This window comes from Tenrec ecaudatus, chromosome 3 (assembly GCF_050624435.1).
Source record: "Tenrec ecaudatus isolate mTenEca1 chromosome 3, mTenEca1.hap1, whole genome shotgun sequence".
NCBI lineage: Eukaryota > Metazoa > Chordata > Mammalia > Afrosoricida > Tenrecidae > Tenrec > Tenrec ecaudatus.
In genome coordinates, this window is record NC_134532.1 from 122,091,115 (window position 1) to 122,108,890 (window position 17,776).

Below are 17,776 nucleotides of genomic sequence, written 5' to 3' on the forward strand. Positions count from 1 at the left end.
TATTTGAGCCCATTATTGCAGCCACTGCATCAATTTATCTCATTGAAGGCCTTTCTTGTTGTTTCTTTTTTTGTTTGGTTTGGTTTTAATCATTTTTAGGGGCTCCTACAAGTCATCACAATCCATACATACATCAATTGTGTAAAGCACATTTGTACATTCATTTGCTGTCCACTTAAGCCCTTGGCATCAGCTCATTTCCCCCTCCTTCCCCGCTCCCCCCTCTCTCATGAACCCTCGATAATTTATAAATTATTATTTTGTCATACCTTACACTGTCCGACATCTCCCTTCACCCACTTTTCAGTTGTCCATCCCCCAGGGAGGAGGGTTATATGTAGATCCTTGTAATCGGTTCCCCCTTTCTACCCTACCCTCCCTGCACAATCCCGGTATTGCCATCCTCACCACTGGTCCTGAAGGGATCATCTGCCCTGGATTCCCTGTGTTTCCAGTTGCTATCTGTACCAGTGTACATCGTCTGGTCTAGCCCACAGGGATTTCTTCCCTGCCCTTTGGGTTGCTATGATCTGCTACCCTGTGTCATGGTCATTATGATTCGGAATCCACTCCATGGTGGTGAGTTTGGGTTTTTCTTAGAGGAAGGTTAGGTCAAAGAGTGAGGAAGCCAGAGGACGAGGGACCAGACACCTGGAACGCATAGAGCACCTCTTAAAACCAAAGACTTTCCTGCCCAAAAGATCAAGAACGCGGAGACTGAGAAGGCCTGGTGAATGGAGTGGGTTTCCCCCTTTTCCTTATTTGTTAAGGCTCCTACCATCTACCGTAGGTGTTTTGCAAATGCAAACAAGCAAGGCACCAGCAAAAAAATATTCGAGGTAATGTGTGGAAGGCAAGCCCACAAGCCAATGAGCCCAGGTGGCGCAATGCCTTCCTTTAAAGAAGCAGAGGCTTGGGGTACTCAAGGGGCTCAGAGAGCGCTCCAAAAAGTCCTCGACTCCATCTAACCAAGAGCCTTAAGAAAGCAAAAGGACAGGTGACAATTGGGATCAGAAAGGCGCAGATCTGAAATTTCTAATCCTGGGTCATCGATCTACTGCTTGCTGTTCAGCCGGTAACGCGCTCCCTTCAAATCTCTTCCTTTGCAAGAATAGTTTTTGAAGATACGCACTGTACGCGGGATTACGTTTAGGCCCGTTCTCTCTACAAAACCGTGTTCTTGCACAAAACCTTGTGCACATTTTTCAGGAAGATTTACCCAGGCCCTGGGCCTCTCTAGCAATCTTCTGTTCAGCACTGCGGGCGGGCTGGAAAGTGGAGCGGGGCTACACGGAGGGGCGGGGCTGTGTGGGAGCGGGGCTGCGTGGGGCGGGGCTGCGTGGGGACGGGGCTGCGTGGGGCGGGGCTGCACGGAGGGGCGTGCCCGCGTGGGGGCGGGGCTGCGTGGGCGGGGTGGCGCCGCGGCTCCTAGCTGGGTTTCCGCTCTCGGTCCCCGGAAATCGCGAGTCACCGGCGTTCAGGGCGCCTGATTTGCTTCCTGAAGAGCCGACGGGGTTACGAGTCACGTGATGACTGTTTGCAGAGGAGTCTGTGTCTGAGGCTGCTCCTGACGTGACACACAGCCGAGTGAACCGCGTATCCCCGGGAGTGAAAGCCCAGGTAACTGTCGCCGCATTGCCGGGCATAGTTTGTGCCGGGAAAGCGAGGGAGGGCGGTTGGCGAGGAAAACGGAAGAGGAGAGGACGCCACTTCTCTTCTCCAACCAGAGGCCCAGATCCGGGCAAGGGCGGAGTGGGGCAAGGCATCCCGGCCGCCTGCCTAGGCCTTGGGGAACTCCAGTTCCTTCGGCCTCCGGGATCCGAGGCTCCGACGTGGGACTGAATCCCCGCTTGGCTGGGTGGAGAGGGCGAGGACGCTTTGTGGGAATAGTCACCAAGGGTTTCTCTTCCAGGAGTGGAGCTTGAGCTGCGTGAGAAAGGGGCTCATCATGGCGGATGTGAGTTGACAGCCCTACACCTGGAAGAGGAGAGGGTGGGGAGAGGTAGAACTTCCCAAGTAGCCATTTTTGCTCTAGGTCCCCTCCCCGCCAGGGTCTGGAATGGGGGAGGCCAATCTGAGTGGCTTTGTGTGATTCTGAGTTTCTGCCTAGAAGGAGGGTAGAGGACAGGCAGGCACTTAGGTGCCAGGGGGTGAGAAAATTGTATTCTCACACCCCAATCCTAAGAGCATAAGAGGCTCTGTATGTTTACTATTGAATTTCCCGTGGCTTTTCCTATCAGTTTATGGTCAGTAGGACGTGAACACTGAATACTTTACTCTCTCTAGCCATGATGACTCACATGTTATATTGTAACAATTCAAAATTCCTCTTTAGCTCAGCAGTAAAACCTAAATTCTAAATTTAGAGAACCGAATTGCACTACTCACAGCGACCCTATAATCTTTAACTGTGAGAGTAACTGGCAGGTTCAAACCGATGACTTTCCAGTTAGTAGCTCAATGCATAGTCCACAACACCACTAGAGAGTCCCTATGAGTCAGACACCGTGTGCTCCGCTGCAGTGAGTGAGAATTATGAAGACTAATTTCCATGTTTTACATCCTGTTGTTATCTTGCTGGATATTGTAAATATTGAACAGAATGGCCATTCTTGTCTTCCCGAAGAGGATGCTAGATCACAACAAGATGAAATAACTTACCCTAGAGTTATTATGTTTGCTCCTATAGCATTTTCCAGACCTTACTTATGCTTTAGACATACACAAATCACACTTTGTAAAAGTCTGTGATCAAGGGCAATAGGTAAAATAAGGATGAGCACACTCTAACTCTTTAAGAGTTTGAGGGGCAAGAGAGAGTACTTAAGTGATCATAGTGTGCCCAGAGTTACAGTGTGAAAATTTAAAGGAAGGCAGGATTACATCAGATTTTGGGGGGAGGTGGGGTGAGGTGTCTATCAGTATTTGATGATTGAGATTAAGCTCTAGATGTTGAATAACTTTTTCTTTTATGTAAGACTGAGGAAAATGTTTCTGGTGGAGTGACTCACATAAGCAAAATGAGCGAAGAACGAGCTGTGTGTGGGGAGGAGCTTTTGGTAGTCGCGAGCAGATAGGTGAGGAACAGGATTGTCACATTAGGTGCAGTCCATGTTGTAGAGAGCTTCAAATATGTAAAGTATTTGCATGTAATCCAGTAGGAGTGGGGAGCCATTCAAACACTGGGTGCACAGGTAATCATCCAGGGTCTTCTACCTGTGCTTCAGCATCTTTCTTCTGAAAGTCCCACATGATTGCTCTTGTGGTTGAGAACCACTGCTGTGAAGGCTTTCCAGAAGGATGATCCTATAACTAGCACACCAGTGCAGAGCGGGTTAGAGAAAACGGTGAGACGACCAGCTGCCATTTGGGAGACTAGTTTAAGTCATAAAGAATAAAAATAATAGTGTCGATCAAAGATGATCCGCTTAAAAAGATTTTCATTGACAAATGGCTTAAAAGTGGCAAATGTAACTTTAATTTGTTCCTCTACATCTCAGACTTGAAACCAAGAGATTGGTAATACCACTAATGGAAACGTCAAAATTGAGGAAATGTGGATTTGGGGAAACAGGTAGACTTCAGAGAGAGAGTGTAAGAGGAGAGTCAAGTGGATTTTGGAAAACAGGTTGAATTCAGTGTGTGTGTGTAAGAGGAGAGTCAGGTAAACTCGTAGTGATACATTCAGATTAAAGATAATTATAGGATTTCCTTGTTTAAAGAACAGCTATCTTACCTGATTATTTACAAAGAGGTCTTAATTGAAACCAGATTTAAAAGTTTCTCCAGTTGAATATATACTAAGCAAAAGCCTTTCATTTCTTTAGTACTTACTGATTCAGTAGTACCGGTGTTATGATGAGGAGCCCTTGTGGCATAGTGGTTACTCCCTGGGCTGCGATCTGCCAGGTCAGCAGTTTGAAACCACTGTTCTTTGGGTGAAAGACAGCTGTTTACTCCCAAAAAGAGTTACAGTCTTGGAAACTCTGAGGGGCAATTCTATCCTGCCTTATAGAGTTACTATGAGTAGGGTGGCCTCAGGGTCAGTGGGCTTGGTTTTTGTTTTCTGGACCAGAACCTCTGGAGGCAGAGCAGTTTATGCACCCCCCTGCCATTCCGACCTACCAGCCGCTGCACAGGGGGAGATGTGGCAGTTTGCTTCAATAGCGATCTCAGCTTTGGAAACCCTATGGGGTAGTTCTAGAGGGCTACTCTGAATCAGATTTCACTCAACATTGACTTTGGAGTGAGTGGGAGTTCCTGGGTGGAACAAATGGTTAATGCACTCACTGCTGGCTCAGATAAAGGCTGCTGGCTGAGAGATCCTTCCAGAAGCACCTAAGAAAGAAAAGGCCTGGTGGTGATTCACTTCTGAAAAAGCAGACTCTGAGAACTGTCTGGAGCACAGTTCGGCTCTGACTCACACGGGGGCCCTGACTCAGGATGGATTCTTGGGGCCACTGATTTTGTTTTGATTTAATTAAAGTTTCGTGCTAAATGCTTTGTGTATGTTGTCCCTTTATCTTTAATCCTATAAAGATCACTAAAAGTGAATTTAGAAAGTGCTCTCTGGATCTGGAAAGATGGTCATCCTAGATTCTCAAATGAACACAACAGTAACAACAGGATGCAACATGGGGTGGAGCAGATCGTCTAATTTGTACTTTTGCTCCCGTTTCCAGGGATACTAATCCGTTTATATGCAGCCTCTCACTGGACCTTGACAGCAGATGAATGAAGTAGGTTTTAGGAGTGTTCCTGTTACACAAATAATGAAACCGAGGCTCAGGTAACAGGCTAGTTAACTTAATCCAGTTGCCTAACTAGCAAGTATCTGAATCATAAAGATAAAATACAAGCAAGAAAGGTGCTGAACATGACTGAAAGTTCCTAAAATGTGTATAGGTAGGATGGTATCCAGAAAAATGAATGAAGGCATAATACTATATGACTTTTTGATATTTGTTTCTCTTTTAGGACCTAAAGAGATTCCTGTATAAAAAATTACCAAGGTAATTACTTAATCAATTCTGCATAATATGATGTAGATAATCTTTTGTTTCTACTTACTTAAACTAATGTCACTATATATAAGGTGCTCCTTTGTAGCCCTTTCAAATTTCTAACTGCAACTTTAAGAGGTTACCCATGTTTTTCTTTGAGTTGGCAGATAATGTTAAGTTCTAACATACTCACCTGGATTTTCTGAGGTTAAACAGCTGATGGAAACTGGAGAGCTAGAACTTATATTTCTTGCTACTTTGGAGTTCTTGCAGATACACAAAGATGTTGAATTACACTTCTAGATACTTAACAGTATGCCATTCAGGGAAGAAAAAGAATTGTAGAATAAATAAGCTGCGCTAATCTTTATATTGCTTTTATGACTTAGCACCTAATTGCTGAGTCTGCCTTAGCAATTCACGCTTGAAAAATCATTTGTCTATTTTTTGTCAGTACACAATCCTCTTGCTGCCCTGTTTTATAAATAGACTCATGTGCTAATGTCACAAACTTCCATATATATATATATATATCACGGATTCAAAGGAATTTGTCACTTCAGTTGAATTTTCTTTTGGTAATAGTGCCTTCTGGGGTGGTCTGAAGCTTTCCTTCCCACCCACATCCATTACACAGAACTCGGGGTTTCTGGGAACTGATATTAGGAATATGACCTTAGGCCTCTGTTCTGACATTCTAGAAAAAAAGAAAACTGATTCCAAATCGATTGAACGATGTTTCAATTAGTGCAGCATCCTCAAATCAGTGTGACGTCTCTGCAGAAACTGAAAACGTGCCACCTGATTTTCGTAGTCAGTGGAGATTGCAGTTCATATGATCCTGTTAGTTCTTGATCAAAGTATTAAAAAAATTTTATTCTTAGCTATAAATATTTGTAGGGATAAAGAAAACACTGAAACTAATTTTAGTTCACTCAACTTTACATCATGAAAAATACAGAGAATTGCATACAGGGGTTTTTATCTTTGCAAAAACTTTCAAAAAGTGCCTACTTGTCATAGGTCTAAGATAAGCCTTGGGGAATTGTCCTATTCCTTAGGAGCTCTGGTGGGTATTGATTAAGCCCTGGGCTGTGATCCACATTGTCAGTGGCTTAAAACCACCCACAGCTTCTCAGCAAAAATACTGGGCTTTTTTACTCCAGTGAACAGTTAGTCTCGGGAAGCCATACGGGGTCGCTGGAATCAGCAGTGTGCAAAGTGACCGATTTGCCCTTCAAAAGGTGAATGGGTAGGAAAACTGGCATATCCATTCAGTGAAGTATTGATTAGCAAGAAAAACAAATGGACTATCAAACCATGAAAAGACATGGAAGACCTGATGTCAGGGGCTTAAGTGGAGAGCAGGTGTTTTGAGAGTGATGAGGGCAATGAGTGTACGAATGTGCTTTGCACGGTTGATGTATGTATGGATTGTGGTAAGAGTTATATGAGCCCCTAATAAAACAATTACAAAAGACAAAAAAACATGCACTAAAACAAAAAAAGACAGGGAAGAATCTTACCGTGAGTGCAGACTGCTTAGTGGAAGGCAGCAGTCTAAAGTGGCTTCCTGGAGAAGGTAAAACTAAAGCGTGAACAAATCGGGTCTCGGACGTGGGGAGAGGAGGATCAGTAGATGAGCCCAGAGCGTTTTCAGGCCAAGCAAGTCTGTGGTACCGTAATGGTGGATACCCGCATGCATGTTTCAAACCTAAATATGGGATAGTACCTCACCCAAAATGAACCCTAGTGGGAACTGTGGACTTCAGTTAACAATGTAATGTATTCATACTGGTTGTCACAAGTGTACCATAGAAATAATATTTTAGGTGAAGGGGATAAATGAGAACACTATTTTTCTGTAGAGCTAAAACTACAAGAAAAAAAATGCCTCCGGAGGGGTGTCCTGCATACTTTGCTGCATCTGCACAAACTTACATGGTCATTTTTGTAGTTTGTGGCCAAAGTTTCCACTTGCTTCTCCCCTAGGCAAGTAGTTGCTCAGTTAATCTATCCAACTGAAGGTTACACCATGCTGTTGGGGGAGTGGTGTCATTTAAATGGACCCTGGCGACTGAATGTCCATTTAGAACTGCAAAACAGGACTTTCTGAATTAATTGACCACGGTTGGAGACTTTACTTGTTAGTAGAGAATAAAAAGTGGAAGGAGGGCATATCAGATCGGGGAACAAACATAAGTTCAGAAGCATGTTGATCCACTTAGAAGTCGTAGATGTGAAAGAGCCTGTTCTGAGTGTTTCTGTTCTTTTGCTGTGTTAGTTGGTATTTAGGAATTAACATGAGAATAAGTATTAGGAAGCTATAAGCTTATCTAACTTCGATAAGTTGCAGTTTTACATTCACTAGTTTGAGGTAATTTGATGGACGCACAACTTGTGGATCATAATTACTGGCTCGGCAGCAAATATGTTTTTGCTTACAGCTAACGAGTGTCGAGGGCCACAAATACTGAGCACTTGGTAGGGGGTGCCTGAGAGAAAAGTGGCTCTTTTTCACCTTGGCTGCTCATGACCGTTTGCTTTCTTTTCAACCAAGGACGTTGTGCATTAATGGAGAATCCGATATTTGAGGTCGTTCTCAGTACAGTGTACAAATATGTCAGTGGCAGTCCTTAGATTTCTGGAAGTGTTTCAGCAGACATAGATTTTCTAAAATTAATATTTGAGTTTCCATGTTTTGATGTTGTCTCCCCAAAAATGTTGTAAAAGCTACCATTATTACTTTGAAGTAGGTATTTTCAAAAAATGGAATGTTGTCTAATATTTTAACTTTGTTCTTTTTAGTGTTGAAGGACTCCATGCTATTGTTGTATCTGATAGAGATGGGGTACCTGTTATTAAAGGTAAAAGTACACACTTTATTACAAATGCTATGTTTGCTTTTGACGGAAACATGCCTATTTCTAACTGAGTGGTGAAGAAGGGAGTGTATAAAACCCTCATTAAATTCAGTACATGGTCTCAGTCTTAATGTTTGCTTTTACATGGTGATGGTTGAATTGGAACCTAAAACCTACCACATGCTAACATTTTAGCTTTCAGAGTGTCAGCCTGGATGCACCACAGACTCAGTTTCTCCTTTGTGCCGTAATAAAACATTTATACACCTGATGAGACTGGGCATGTGTGCGCACAAGGTGAATCATGGAGTCGCAGACTATCTCCAAACCCTAACCAAACTCGCTCATTGCCGTGGATCCACACACTCATTTATATTACTTACCCATAGTTCTTTTGCTGATAGTTTTAGGATTAACACGCAATCGTTTAAGTAATCATACATTGATTGATTTATTCTTTCTTGATTTCTTGCTTAATATAGATAAGCTGTTTTTTAACCTCTAACTTTGCATTTAACATTAATTTTAATTGGAATGTTAGGAGGATTGTTGACCTAATTTTCAGCCTTTTCACTTAAAAAAATTTTTTTAAGTGTTCATGATGTCACAGAGTTAGGCAGTGTGGATTCAGTCTAGTTTTACTAATTATTTCTACAACCTGACATGATCCTAATATATAGATGTTCACAGTTTTAGGAGAGATGGGACACTAAGAGCTTGACTTTAGGAAGGCTCCGTAATATGCACCCTTTGTTTACTATTTATTTCCATAGTGTAGGAGCATGGGGCGGGGGCGTAGTGGATTATGCATCGAACTGCTAATTGCGAGCTCAGCAGTTTGAAACCACCAGCCGTACTGCAGGAGAAAGGTGAACCTTCTGCCCTGTAAAGAGTTAACAGCCTGCGACTCCATAGAGACAGTCCCACCCTGTCCTGTCAGACCACTCTGAGTAGCAGTCAACGTAACAGCAGTGAATTTGGGGCGTTGGCATCACATGAGTAAGAGAATGTTAGAACTTAGAATTTAAAGGAAGTTGAGAGGTTGCCTAACTTGCTGCTTCCAGTACAGAGTCTACATTGCCAGTCTAGAGTCGGACATGAGTCAGTGACAGGACGGTATTGGAACTCCTTTCCTAACGTCATGTGGCTCGGTGTACTTCCTGACGCACCCTAAAACGTGGCTGCCTGTGGACAGGCACTGTGATGGGAGCTGCGCAAAATCATACCCAAGACATTTCCAACTGTAAAGTTTCTAGTTCCAGAAAATGCGTGGAGCAGTTCTGCTCTGCCCTGCAGGGTCTCTGTGAGTCAGAATCGACTTGATGGCAGTGTCTCTTGGTTTACCTCAGCTGCTCACCAGGAGATGGGCGGTTGGACCCCAACAGCCACTGTGAGGGAGAAAGATGTTCCAAACTGCTCATGTAGAGATTTAGGGCTTGGGAAACCTGCTAGAGGCAGTTCATCCCTGTCCTGCAGGGTCTCTGAGTTGGAAACACTGGGTTTGGGTTTTGATTTTTAAACACCTATTAGAATCTCTGTTAAAACCTTGAGCTCTGCACTTACTAGTTATTACGATCAACTCCCTTCAGCCCTTGCAACTAGTGACAGAACTGTAAATATCTCTGAGAAATGCTGCTTTGGGCTTCATGAGGGCAGAGGCCCTGGCTGCTTGGTTCATGGTTTTATTCTAGCTCTCAGCTAGCCAAAATATTTATTAAATGTACTGATTTATACTCTGCTTTAAGTAGATGTCAAGAAAATTGTAACATTTAATATAATTTTCCCCCAAAAAAACCTTGTATGAGTTAGCATTTCTTCCCTTGATTATGGTCAGTGAGTATAATTGAGTGAGCAAAATTGAGCAAATTTTTCCCACCTAAGTTGAGTTGACCCCAAGAATGACATTTTTGGAATTTTGACATCAAACCTTTAGGCTCATTTTTATGGATTCATGGAGGGGGCAGGGACAAAACGGGCCATCAGTCTTTTACCTACCATAACATACCCTCTACAAAATATTTACTAAAATCATTTCCTTTTTCCAGTGGCCAACGACAATGCTCCAGAGCACGCTTTGAGACCCGGCTTCTTGTCTACGTTTGCTCTTGCAACCGACCAAGGCAGCAAACTCGGTCTCTCAAAAAACAAAAGTATCATCTGTTACTATAACACCTACCAGGTAAGTTCACATTTACATTACATTGGCTGCGATTTGAACCATCAGCCATCACTGTTGGATTTTCTGTAATAGCTTTTTTTTTTCCTTAAGATGTGATAGCTTCTTAATAACTCATTATGATTCCAAATTTCAGTTTTGGAGTTGAAATAATTTTTTATTATTAACCCTCAAATTGGTTGTGGTAAAGTATGGCATTTTTCTTTAGATTTTATAATAGTAAATAACTAAGAAAGGCATTTTTCAAAAAATAAGACAGCTTTTCTTACCCTAAAAAGGAAGTCAGCTCACCTTTACCTCCAGTAGATGGTGCCCTTAGCTAAACAAGGAAGGTTTCTCAAGTGACATGTAAACTTCTCCCCAAAGTCCTTAGAATGTATTGTTTCTGTGGTAAGTGGCATTAAAAAATAATTGGATTTTTTCCCATGAACTTTTTGAAAGTCCTTTGTTAAATGAAGATATTTTTTGTGGGGGGGGGGAATTGTTACATATCTCCTGCTCTCTAAGTGCATTTTCTTCTTTAGAATAAATGGGCCCTTTATGCTATGAAGCAGTATTATGTGACTTATTTGCCACTGATGATACACAAAGATACATTTAAGATAAAGTGTATTGGTGAGGAAATGTGTGGAGGCCGCGACTGGCCTCCTCTGGCTGCTCAAAGGAGACTCCAACCCTACACAAAGCCAACAGTGATTGTCACTAGGCAGAGGTCAGACGAGTTCACCTCAACCCTTTGCTATTCTGACACCGGTCGTTCTTCTCACAGCGCTCTGCTTCTCGACTGTGTTTATAATTTGTAGCAATGGCTACTCAGAACTCGAAGATAATACAGTTTATGGGAGGTTATTGGAGAAGTTAACAAATTGAAAAATGTTAAGGATGCAGGTCTTCTTGCCCATGAGGTCTCTTCTCAGCCATGCTGGCAGACATGACTCTTGCTGGGCCCTGCCTCTCAGTCCCCTGGTCTTTTGGCCTTCTGCCTCATGGGCCTGATGCTGCAGGTTGGTTCTGCTTCATCGTCTCAGTATGTCTGCTCTGCTCACGATCTCAGTGCTGTGGCCTCTGGTTCAGGAATGTTATACAAGCCCCATTGGTGGCTCTTCTTTTTTGATAGTTCCAGAATTCCCTCTCTGCGATGGTTGCCTTACAACAGAAGGACCAGCACCTCTCGGTGTCTCACACAGCCTGTGTTCATGGTCCCAATCATTTGGTGGGTGTTATATAGACATGAATAGAGAGCCATGTTTGCACAATCTCAGTTCACTACAATTAGGTAAAAAAATAAATAACCAATACATCTGACCTACAATTTTCCAGAACTTTTTGGGAAAGATACTAAGTTGAAGCTGAAATTATTAAAAGAAAGTTGATTTAAAATACATGTACTATTGGTGTACAGTGGTACAGAGAAAGCAGGAAAAAAATCATGAAAATACAGCTACTTGAGTGTAAAAAAAAATAGCACTTTTTACTGTTGAATTATCAAATAGTTGCTGAGCTCCTGCCATGTAATTGACATTTTACCGACCTTTAGAGATAAACATAAGACAAAACTAGGCCTGCTTTAAAAAGCTTGAAGGCTTCCAGGGGTGTTAATGTTTCTAAGAATGTGATGAAGTGAATTTCTGTGTATGGCCTAGTGATTTGGTTCTCTTGAAAAAGTTAGAAAAATTTGTCCGTTAAAACCTGAGGGCTTATCTTTGCCTTAGTTTTCTACCCAAACCCCAAATCCACTGCCAGGAAGCCAATTCTGGTTCACAGTGGCTCTCTGTAGCGTATCTATACGAGAACAGATAGCCTCATTTTTCTCTCTGGAATGACTGCGGAGTGTGAGCCACTAGCTTGCAGTTGGCAGCACAAAGTCAAACCCAGACTGCCACCACGGTTCCTTGGTGTTCTGCCTCAAAGGTTCTATTTTATGTGCCTTGCTGGGGTTGCTCAAGAAACATGCCAATTGGTTGACTCGCTCTTGTGCAGATGAAGTGAATGTGGCTTACCAAGAAGGGATTACTCCGTTCATGACCCTGGTGGGAGAGCCATGCCTTTAGAATGGCCACGAGTTTGCTTACCTAGACAACCCACCCCACGGAGCTGGGCTGACAGAAAGGAGGAGCAAAGGGAAGAGAAGCAAGGAGACAGGAGAGGCAGACTCACTGCCAGCCAGTCCATTCCAGCTCCCAGCAGCCCTGGAGGACAGAGTAGACCTGCACCTCTGAGGTTACGAGACTGCAACTCTTCATGGGAGTAGAAAGCCTCTTTTTTTCCTCTTGAAGTAACTGGTGGTTAGAGCCAACACGAGATGCGCTATGCCTCCAGGGCTTCCCGAAGAGGTGGAGAACCTTCTAAAAGAGCTGGGACACGTATGGAGGGCTGCCCGGAAGGCAGCTCGAGGGCTGGCAGGGCCCTGGGGCAGAGCTAGTTGGGGCAGGTCCAGGAGGGCCCAGCGTCCACATTGGCGACGGTGGCAGAAACCGTGCTAGGATTGCTACAGTGGCCGTGAGCTGCGCCAGCAGCAGTGGAGAGGACAGTGGTAGGGAGGTGGAAGGCAGAGAGGCTTGCCCGCAGGGGCGGAGAGGTCGCTGGGGTGGCTGAGAGTGAGCATGCATAGAGATAAGGGCCGCATACTTCCCGATCCTGATCTCCAGTTGTAGCCTGTTGATCCTAACCAGCTAACTGGGAGCATGGCTTCCTGCACCCCTGTAAGCGGGCCTTGCCGTGAGCCCGGAGAGCTGTGTGAAAGGTGACTGGGGCCGAGTGGGAACAAGGCTGGAGAATAGAGAGACTTCAACTCCAGAAGGTTCTGATGCTAATTATTGTGACCATTTTACAAAGAATTGGTCAGTTTCTATATTCATGGGGGTGGGCAGCACACGGAATATTTACTTTGATCTCTTCCGTGTTTCTTGATGTTAAACTAGTGTCTTACACATTGGCCTTTTAAAAACTTTCATGATTAAAGTACTGAGTTATATATATTACCATTCTAAAACATAATTTATAGCATAGGTTTTCTTTCTAGGTGGTTCAATTTAATCGTTTGCCTTTGGTGGTGAGTTTCATAGCCAGCAGCAATGCCAATACAGGTATGTTGTAATTATCTACCATAAATACAGCTTTCAGTTCTTTATATTTCTCTGTCTGAGCAGTCTAGTGCGTCAGGGATAGGAGACTGAGAATCCAAACACTGGAACTAGTGACAAGTTCTGTTATCTTTTTTCCTTGTTTCTGAGGAAAGCGGTTCTGTGAGTCCTGGTTTCCCTCCTGGTACATTGATAATAACTTAGCTCTCTCCCTCTTGCAGGGTTTTTTCTATGTAAGTGTAGCAGCAGGGAGAGGTGGTATTTTGTTATAAAACTCAAAACGCTCTGCCACTGATCGACTCCACCTAATCATAGCCCTCCTTATAGGACAGGGTAGAACTCCCCCTGTGGGTTTCTAAGACTAATGCTTTTCGGGAATAGGTCGTCCTTCCTGCAGTGTGGCTTGTGGTTTTGAATTGTTGGACCTTGTAGGTAGCAGCCCGATCCATAACCACTGCCTTATCTCTTCAGTCCTGCATCTGGCTCCCGGTGTCAGACCTTCAGAAAGCAAAATGGTTAAGAATGATTTCATTCTACATAGACCACTCTTTTAGATGAGAATTTTAACATCATGTTGGAAGACAGCACTAAGATGAATGTGATTGAGAACTTAGTGTTAAAGCATTTTTCTTTTAGTTTAATTTTTTGTTACGAAATATTTTATTTTCAGAAACTGTCAGACACAGACACATTCCATTAGCTTTTAATTATATTTTTCTAGAAACTTTTTGATGTCCCCTGATAGAGAGAGGATAGTAAGTCTCAATCTACCTACTCTTCACTTATCAACTGCCTTGTTAGGTGGCATGTCTCATTCACAGCAGTAGTAAGAAGTGTGTCCAACAATTTTATGGATATCTGTAACATCAGGGAGTAGCCATAGGTGAGGTGCAACATGGTAATGGTTAAGGTGATCTGTCAGCTTGGCTGGGCCGTGGTCCTTCATGGCTTGGCAGCTGTGCACTGATGGGTGTAGCCATCCTCCGTCTCGATGAGTTCATCATCTCCTCTTTTTGTGTAGTGGTGATTTTCACAGAACAAACTGGTCTTTCATCCAAACATGCTATAAATAAGGAGTGGGTATCTACATCATACCCATCACTGGACATTTTCTATGTGAAATAATGGCAGTGTTCAGCTGAGTTTTAATTGTTTACTTCTTGTTGGCTAAAGTAGAATTTATTTTCAGTCTGTTTCCTAAGATTTGATCATAATTTAGAATTGTTCTACATCAGATTTTTTCCCTTTCTTTTTTTCTCCACTTCTTTTCCAAGCAGTTTGAATAAGCTTTAATCTGGTTGGCTCATTAAACCTGTCTTTAGATTCTGCATCTTTAAAATGAGTTTTAGCTTTTTGATCTGTTAGACAAGGTTGGCAGTTCAAATCCACTAGTTGTGCTCTAAGGGAGCAATATGAGGCTCCTGTAAAGACTCAAAGCCTTGTCTTTTAGGATCTCTGTGATTCAGAATCCCTGGATAATCATGAGTTTGGTTCTGTTTTTTGAGTGATTATATATGGAATGATACCTTAGTAACTAGAACCTGGCCCTTGTAATCTTAGAGCCCTTACCATGTCCCTGTGAGTTGGAGGAATGATCTTTGTTTGAACATGAAGCAGGGGCACTAAGATATATAGCCTCTCTATACAGAAATACCACATCATCTAATTCTGAAAATATTTGTGTTCCACGTTTATTATTTAAATGCTTTTTAAAAACTCAAGTGTATGTTTTATTCTATTATTTACCTTTAAAATTATACTTTCAACTTAAAATATTTATACCTTGTCTTTGTTGAATATGTAAAATAAATTTTTGATGTTTTTTGCTTTGTTCAAAATCAAAGCAATACTGCAAATAAAACAAAATTAGAAAAATCTTCATTTTTTTAAAATATGAAAGCGACTCTTCCATCTTGCTTTTGGAAGCCTATTAAATTACTCAGAAGAAAAATGTGCACCTTTATTAAAAATTATGTGTATTACTGGTACGGATGGGAGCTGGAAATGTAGGGAGTTCAGGGCGGATGATCCCTTCAGGACCAGTGGTGATGCTGAGAGGGTGGAGGGAGGGTGGGTTGGAAAGGAGGGACTGATTGCAGGGATCTACATGTGACCTTCTCCCTGGAGGACGGACAACAGAAAAGTGGGTGAAGGGAGACGTCGGACAGGGCAAGATACGACAAAATAATAATTTACAAATTATTAAGGGTTCATGATGAAGGCTGGAGCGGGGAGAGAAGGGAAAAAATGAGGGTCTGATACCAGGGGCTTAGGTGGAGAGCAAATGTTTTGAGAATGATGAGGGCAATGAATATACAAATGTGCTTTACACAATTGATGTATGTATGGATTGTATGAGCCCCTAATAAAATGATTAAGAAAACAAAAAATTATGTGTACTCTGTCTGAATCAGTACAGATTATGAAACACTTGATGTTTAAATCAAGGTTTTCCTAGTGAATATAATTCATTCTACATCTTCCCTTGCACACATTTTTGTTTGCTTTAATAATGATAAAACATTCCCTAATGATTTTTGTAGACTGCTTTAGAGAGTGAATTGTTCTAGTTATGGGGAATAAACAGTCCCAGATACTTCTGAGTAACTAAGTTTTGGATAGGTAGAAATTTTTAAAAAAATTTTTGTGTCAAGCACATTTGTACATTTGTTGCCATCATCATTCTCAAAACATTTACTTTCTACTTGAGCCCTTAATATCAGCTCCTCATTTTCCCCCTCCCCACTACCCCTCCCTCATGAGCCCTTCCTAATTCATTATTTTGTCATATCTTAGACTCTCTGACGTCTCCCTTCACCCACTTTTCTTTTGTCCATCCCCCAGGGAAGAGATTATATATAGATCCTTGTAATTGGTTCCCTCCCACTTGCTACCCCACTCTCCCTCTACCCTCCCAGTATCGACACTCTCACCACTGGTCCTGAAGGGATCATCCGCCCTGGATTCCCTGTGTTTCCAGCTCCTATCTGTACCAGTGTACATCCTCTGGTCTAGCCAGACTTGTAAGGTAGAATTGGGATCATGACAGTGGGGTGGGGGCACGGAAGCATTTAAGAACTAGTGAAGAATTGTATGTTTCAGATAGGTGGGGATTTTATTTGAAGACTTATCAGGAACATTTTTCTAACCTGCTTATGTTCTTAATCTCTTTGTTTTAGGACTAATTGTCAGCCTAGAAAAAGAACTTGCCCCTTTATTTGAAGAATTGAGACAAGTTGTGGAAGTTTCATGAGCGGGCAATGGTTTGGACGTGTGCCTTGTAACCATTGTACAGACACAGTCCCAACTCGGCAGTCTCTAGACCACACGAATGCTTGTATCTGTTGATCCAAGAAAGGGCCCTCTTTCCTACCTTTTACTAAAAGAAAGAGCCTATAGATGTAATTTCTGGACAGATTGATTATTATATTTTCTTGTTTGGGGTATTTTCTTATTTTGTGTGATCTGGGAATACCACAGAAATGGTTCAGTCTGCCACGGCTCCCATGGAGTTAAGTTCTGCCACCAAATGTAGATGAGAATCTCCTCAGTGGATCAGCATCAAAATGATACAGTGACCCACGTGAACCATCAAGTGCTCCCTTTTGTAAAATGTGCCCAGGCCTGCAGAAAGAAGCAGACCCTGCTGATTGTGAATAACGACGAGAACCTGTTTTTCTTCTTGTGATGTTGTATTTCTTGGCACTGAATGTGAGGAAAATACAATGGCAAAAGTAATAAAGTCAGTACAATCACGAACTCTTCCTATGTACATATTGCTCTACAGTACAGACGACTTGCTAATTGTTGTGGTTCCTCTCAGAGGGTGCTGTTCATCCCTAAAATTCAAATTATAGCAACTGATTTCCCCCCACTCTGCTGTCTATACATAACCAATCAGTGTTATAATGTTGATGTGTTCTTTGTGAAATTTAGTTGTGATTCGTTTTCAAACTGCTTCATATATTGGTATTATGTAAACATGATAATACAGACTTTTTCATACATGAATATAAATAAAATAGTATTTTTAAAGTGTAGTTTGAGCACTACATAGGTCTGGTTTCCTCCCCACATCTCTGTCTTCTGAAAGTGTGTGAACCAGAACTGCAACACTCGTTGAGCCTCCGGATTAAGTAGTTGGGGCTCCTTGTAGATGTGGTTTGAGACTGCTCTCCCTCCATGTACAAGAGCTGTCACAGCCATGGGTCAGGGTCTGTGTATTCAGGTCGCAGTCCGTTATTTGAGGTTGTCCCCTGTCCTCCCTTGTGTGCTGTGACCATCAGGCTTGGTCACTGAACTGCATGCTTTGTCCTGGAGCCACCATATTGCAAATTGTGAACCAAGCTACACCCTTTGTTTTGTGGACATCTTCTACCTCAGTAGAGAGCATGCCTGTAGACGCCTTCGTGCCCTGGGCCTTGTTCGAATCATAGTTCTGTTCTCTGGGGTGGCCTTCCACGTGAAGTGTGTATGAATGGAACCCCGGTGTGGTACCGCACCTTCCCCTCCCTTTCTTACCACCTGTACCCATTGTAGCTCCGTGGGTGGAAGTGCCTGGTTGACCAGCTTCTGTAGAGATCGTGAAACAACCTATGGGCTAGGCGTGCTTCCATGATAGGCTATCAGGAAAAGGTGCCCTGGTGGAAT

General features: G+C 42.7%; 1 protein-coding gene across 1 annotated transcript; it reads left to right on the forward strand.

The window, feature by feature from the left end:
* The first annotated feature begins 1,444 nt into the window (after window positions 1–1,444).
* On the forward strand, window positions 1,445–17,150 carry LAMTOR3 (late endosomal/lysosomal adaptor, MAPK and MTOR activator 3). The gene is made up of 7 exons (XM_075543993.1): window positions 1,445–1,620; window positions 1,913–1,957; window positions 4,978–5,012; window positions 7,812–7,870; window positions 9,913–10,046; window positions 13,066–13,129; window positions 16,306–17,150. The coding sequence occupies exons 2-7, from the start codon at window positions 1,949–1,951 to the stop codon at window positions 16,377–16,379; spliced, it is 375 nt and encodes a 124-aa protein (XP_075400108.1). The 5' UTR covers window positions 1,445–1,620; window positions 1,913–1,948; the 3' UTR covers window positions 16,380–17,150.
* Window positions 17,151–17,776: the final 626 nt, after the last annotated feature.

Bases quoted from the DNA above. Each gene is read 5' to 3' on its own strand.
- LAMTOR3 (XM_075543993.1), top strand. The intron at 7,871-9,912 runs GTAAAAGTACAC...TCCTTTTTCCAG, and splicing joins TGGGGTACCTGTTATTAAAG to TGGCCAACGACAATGCTCCA. The intron at 13,130-16,305 runs GTATGTTGTAAT...TCTTTGTTTTAG, and splicing joins CAGCAGCAATGCCAATACAG to GACTAATTGTCAGCCTAGAA.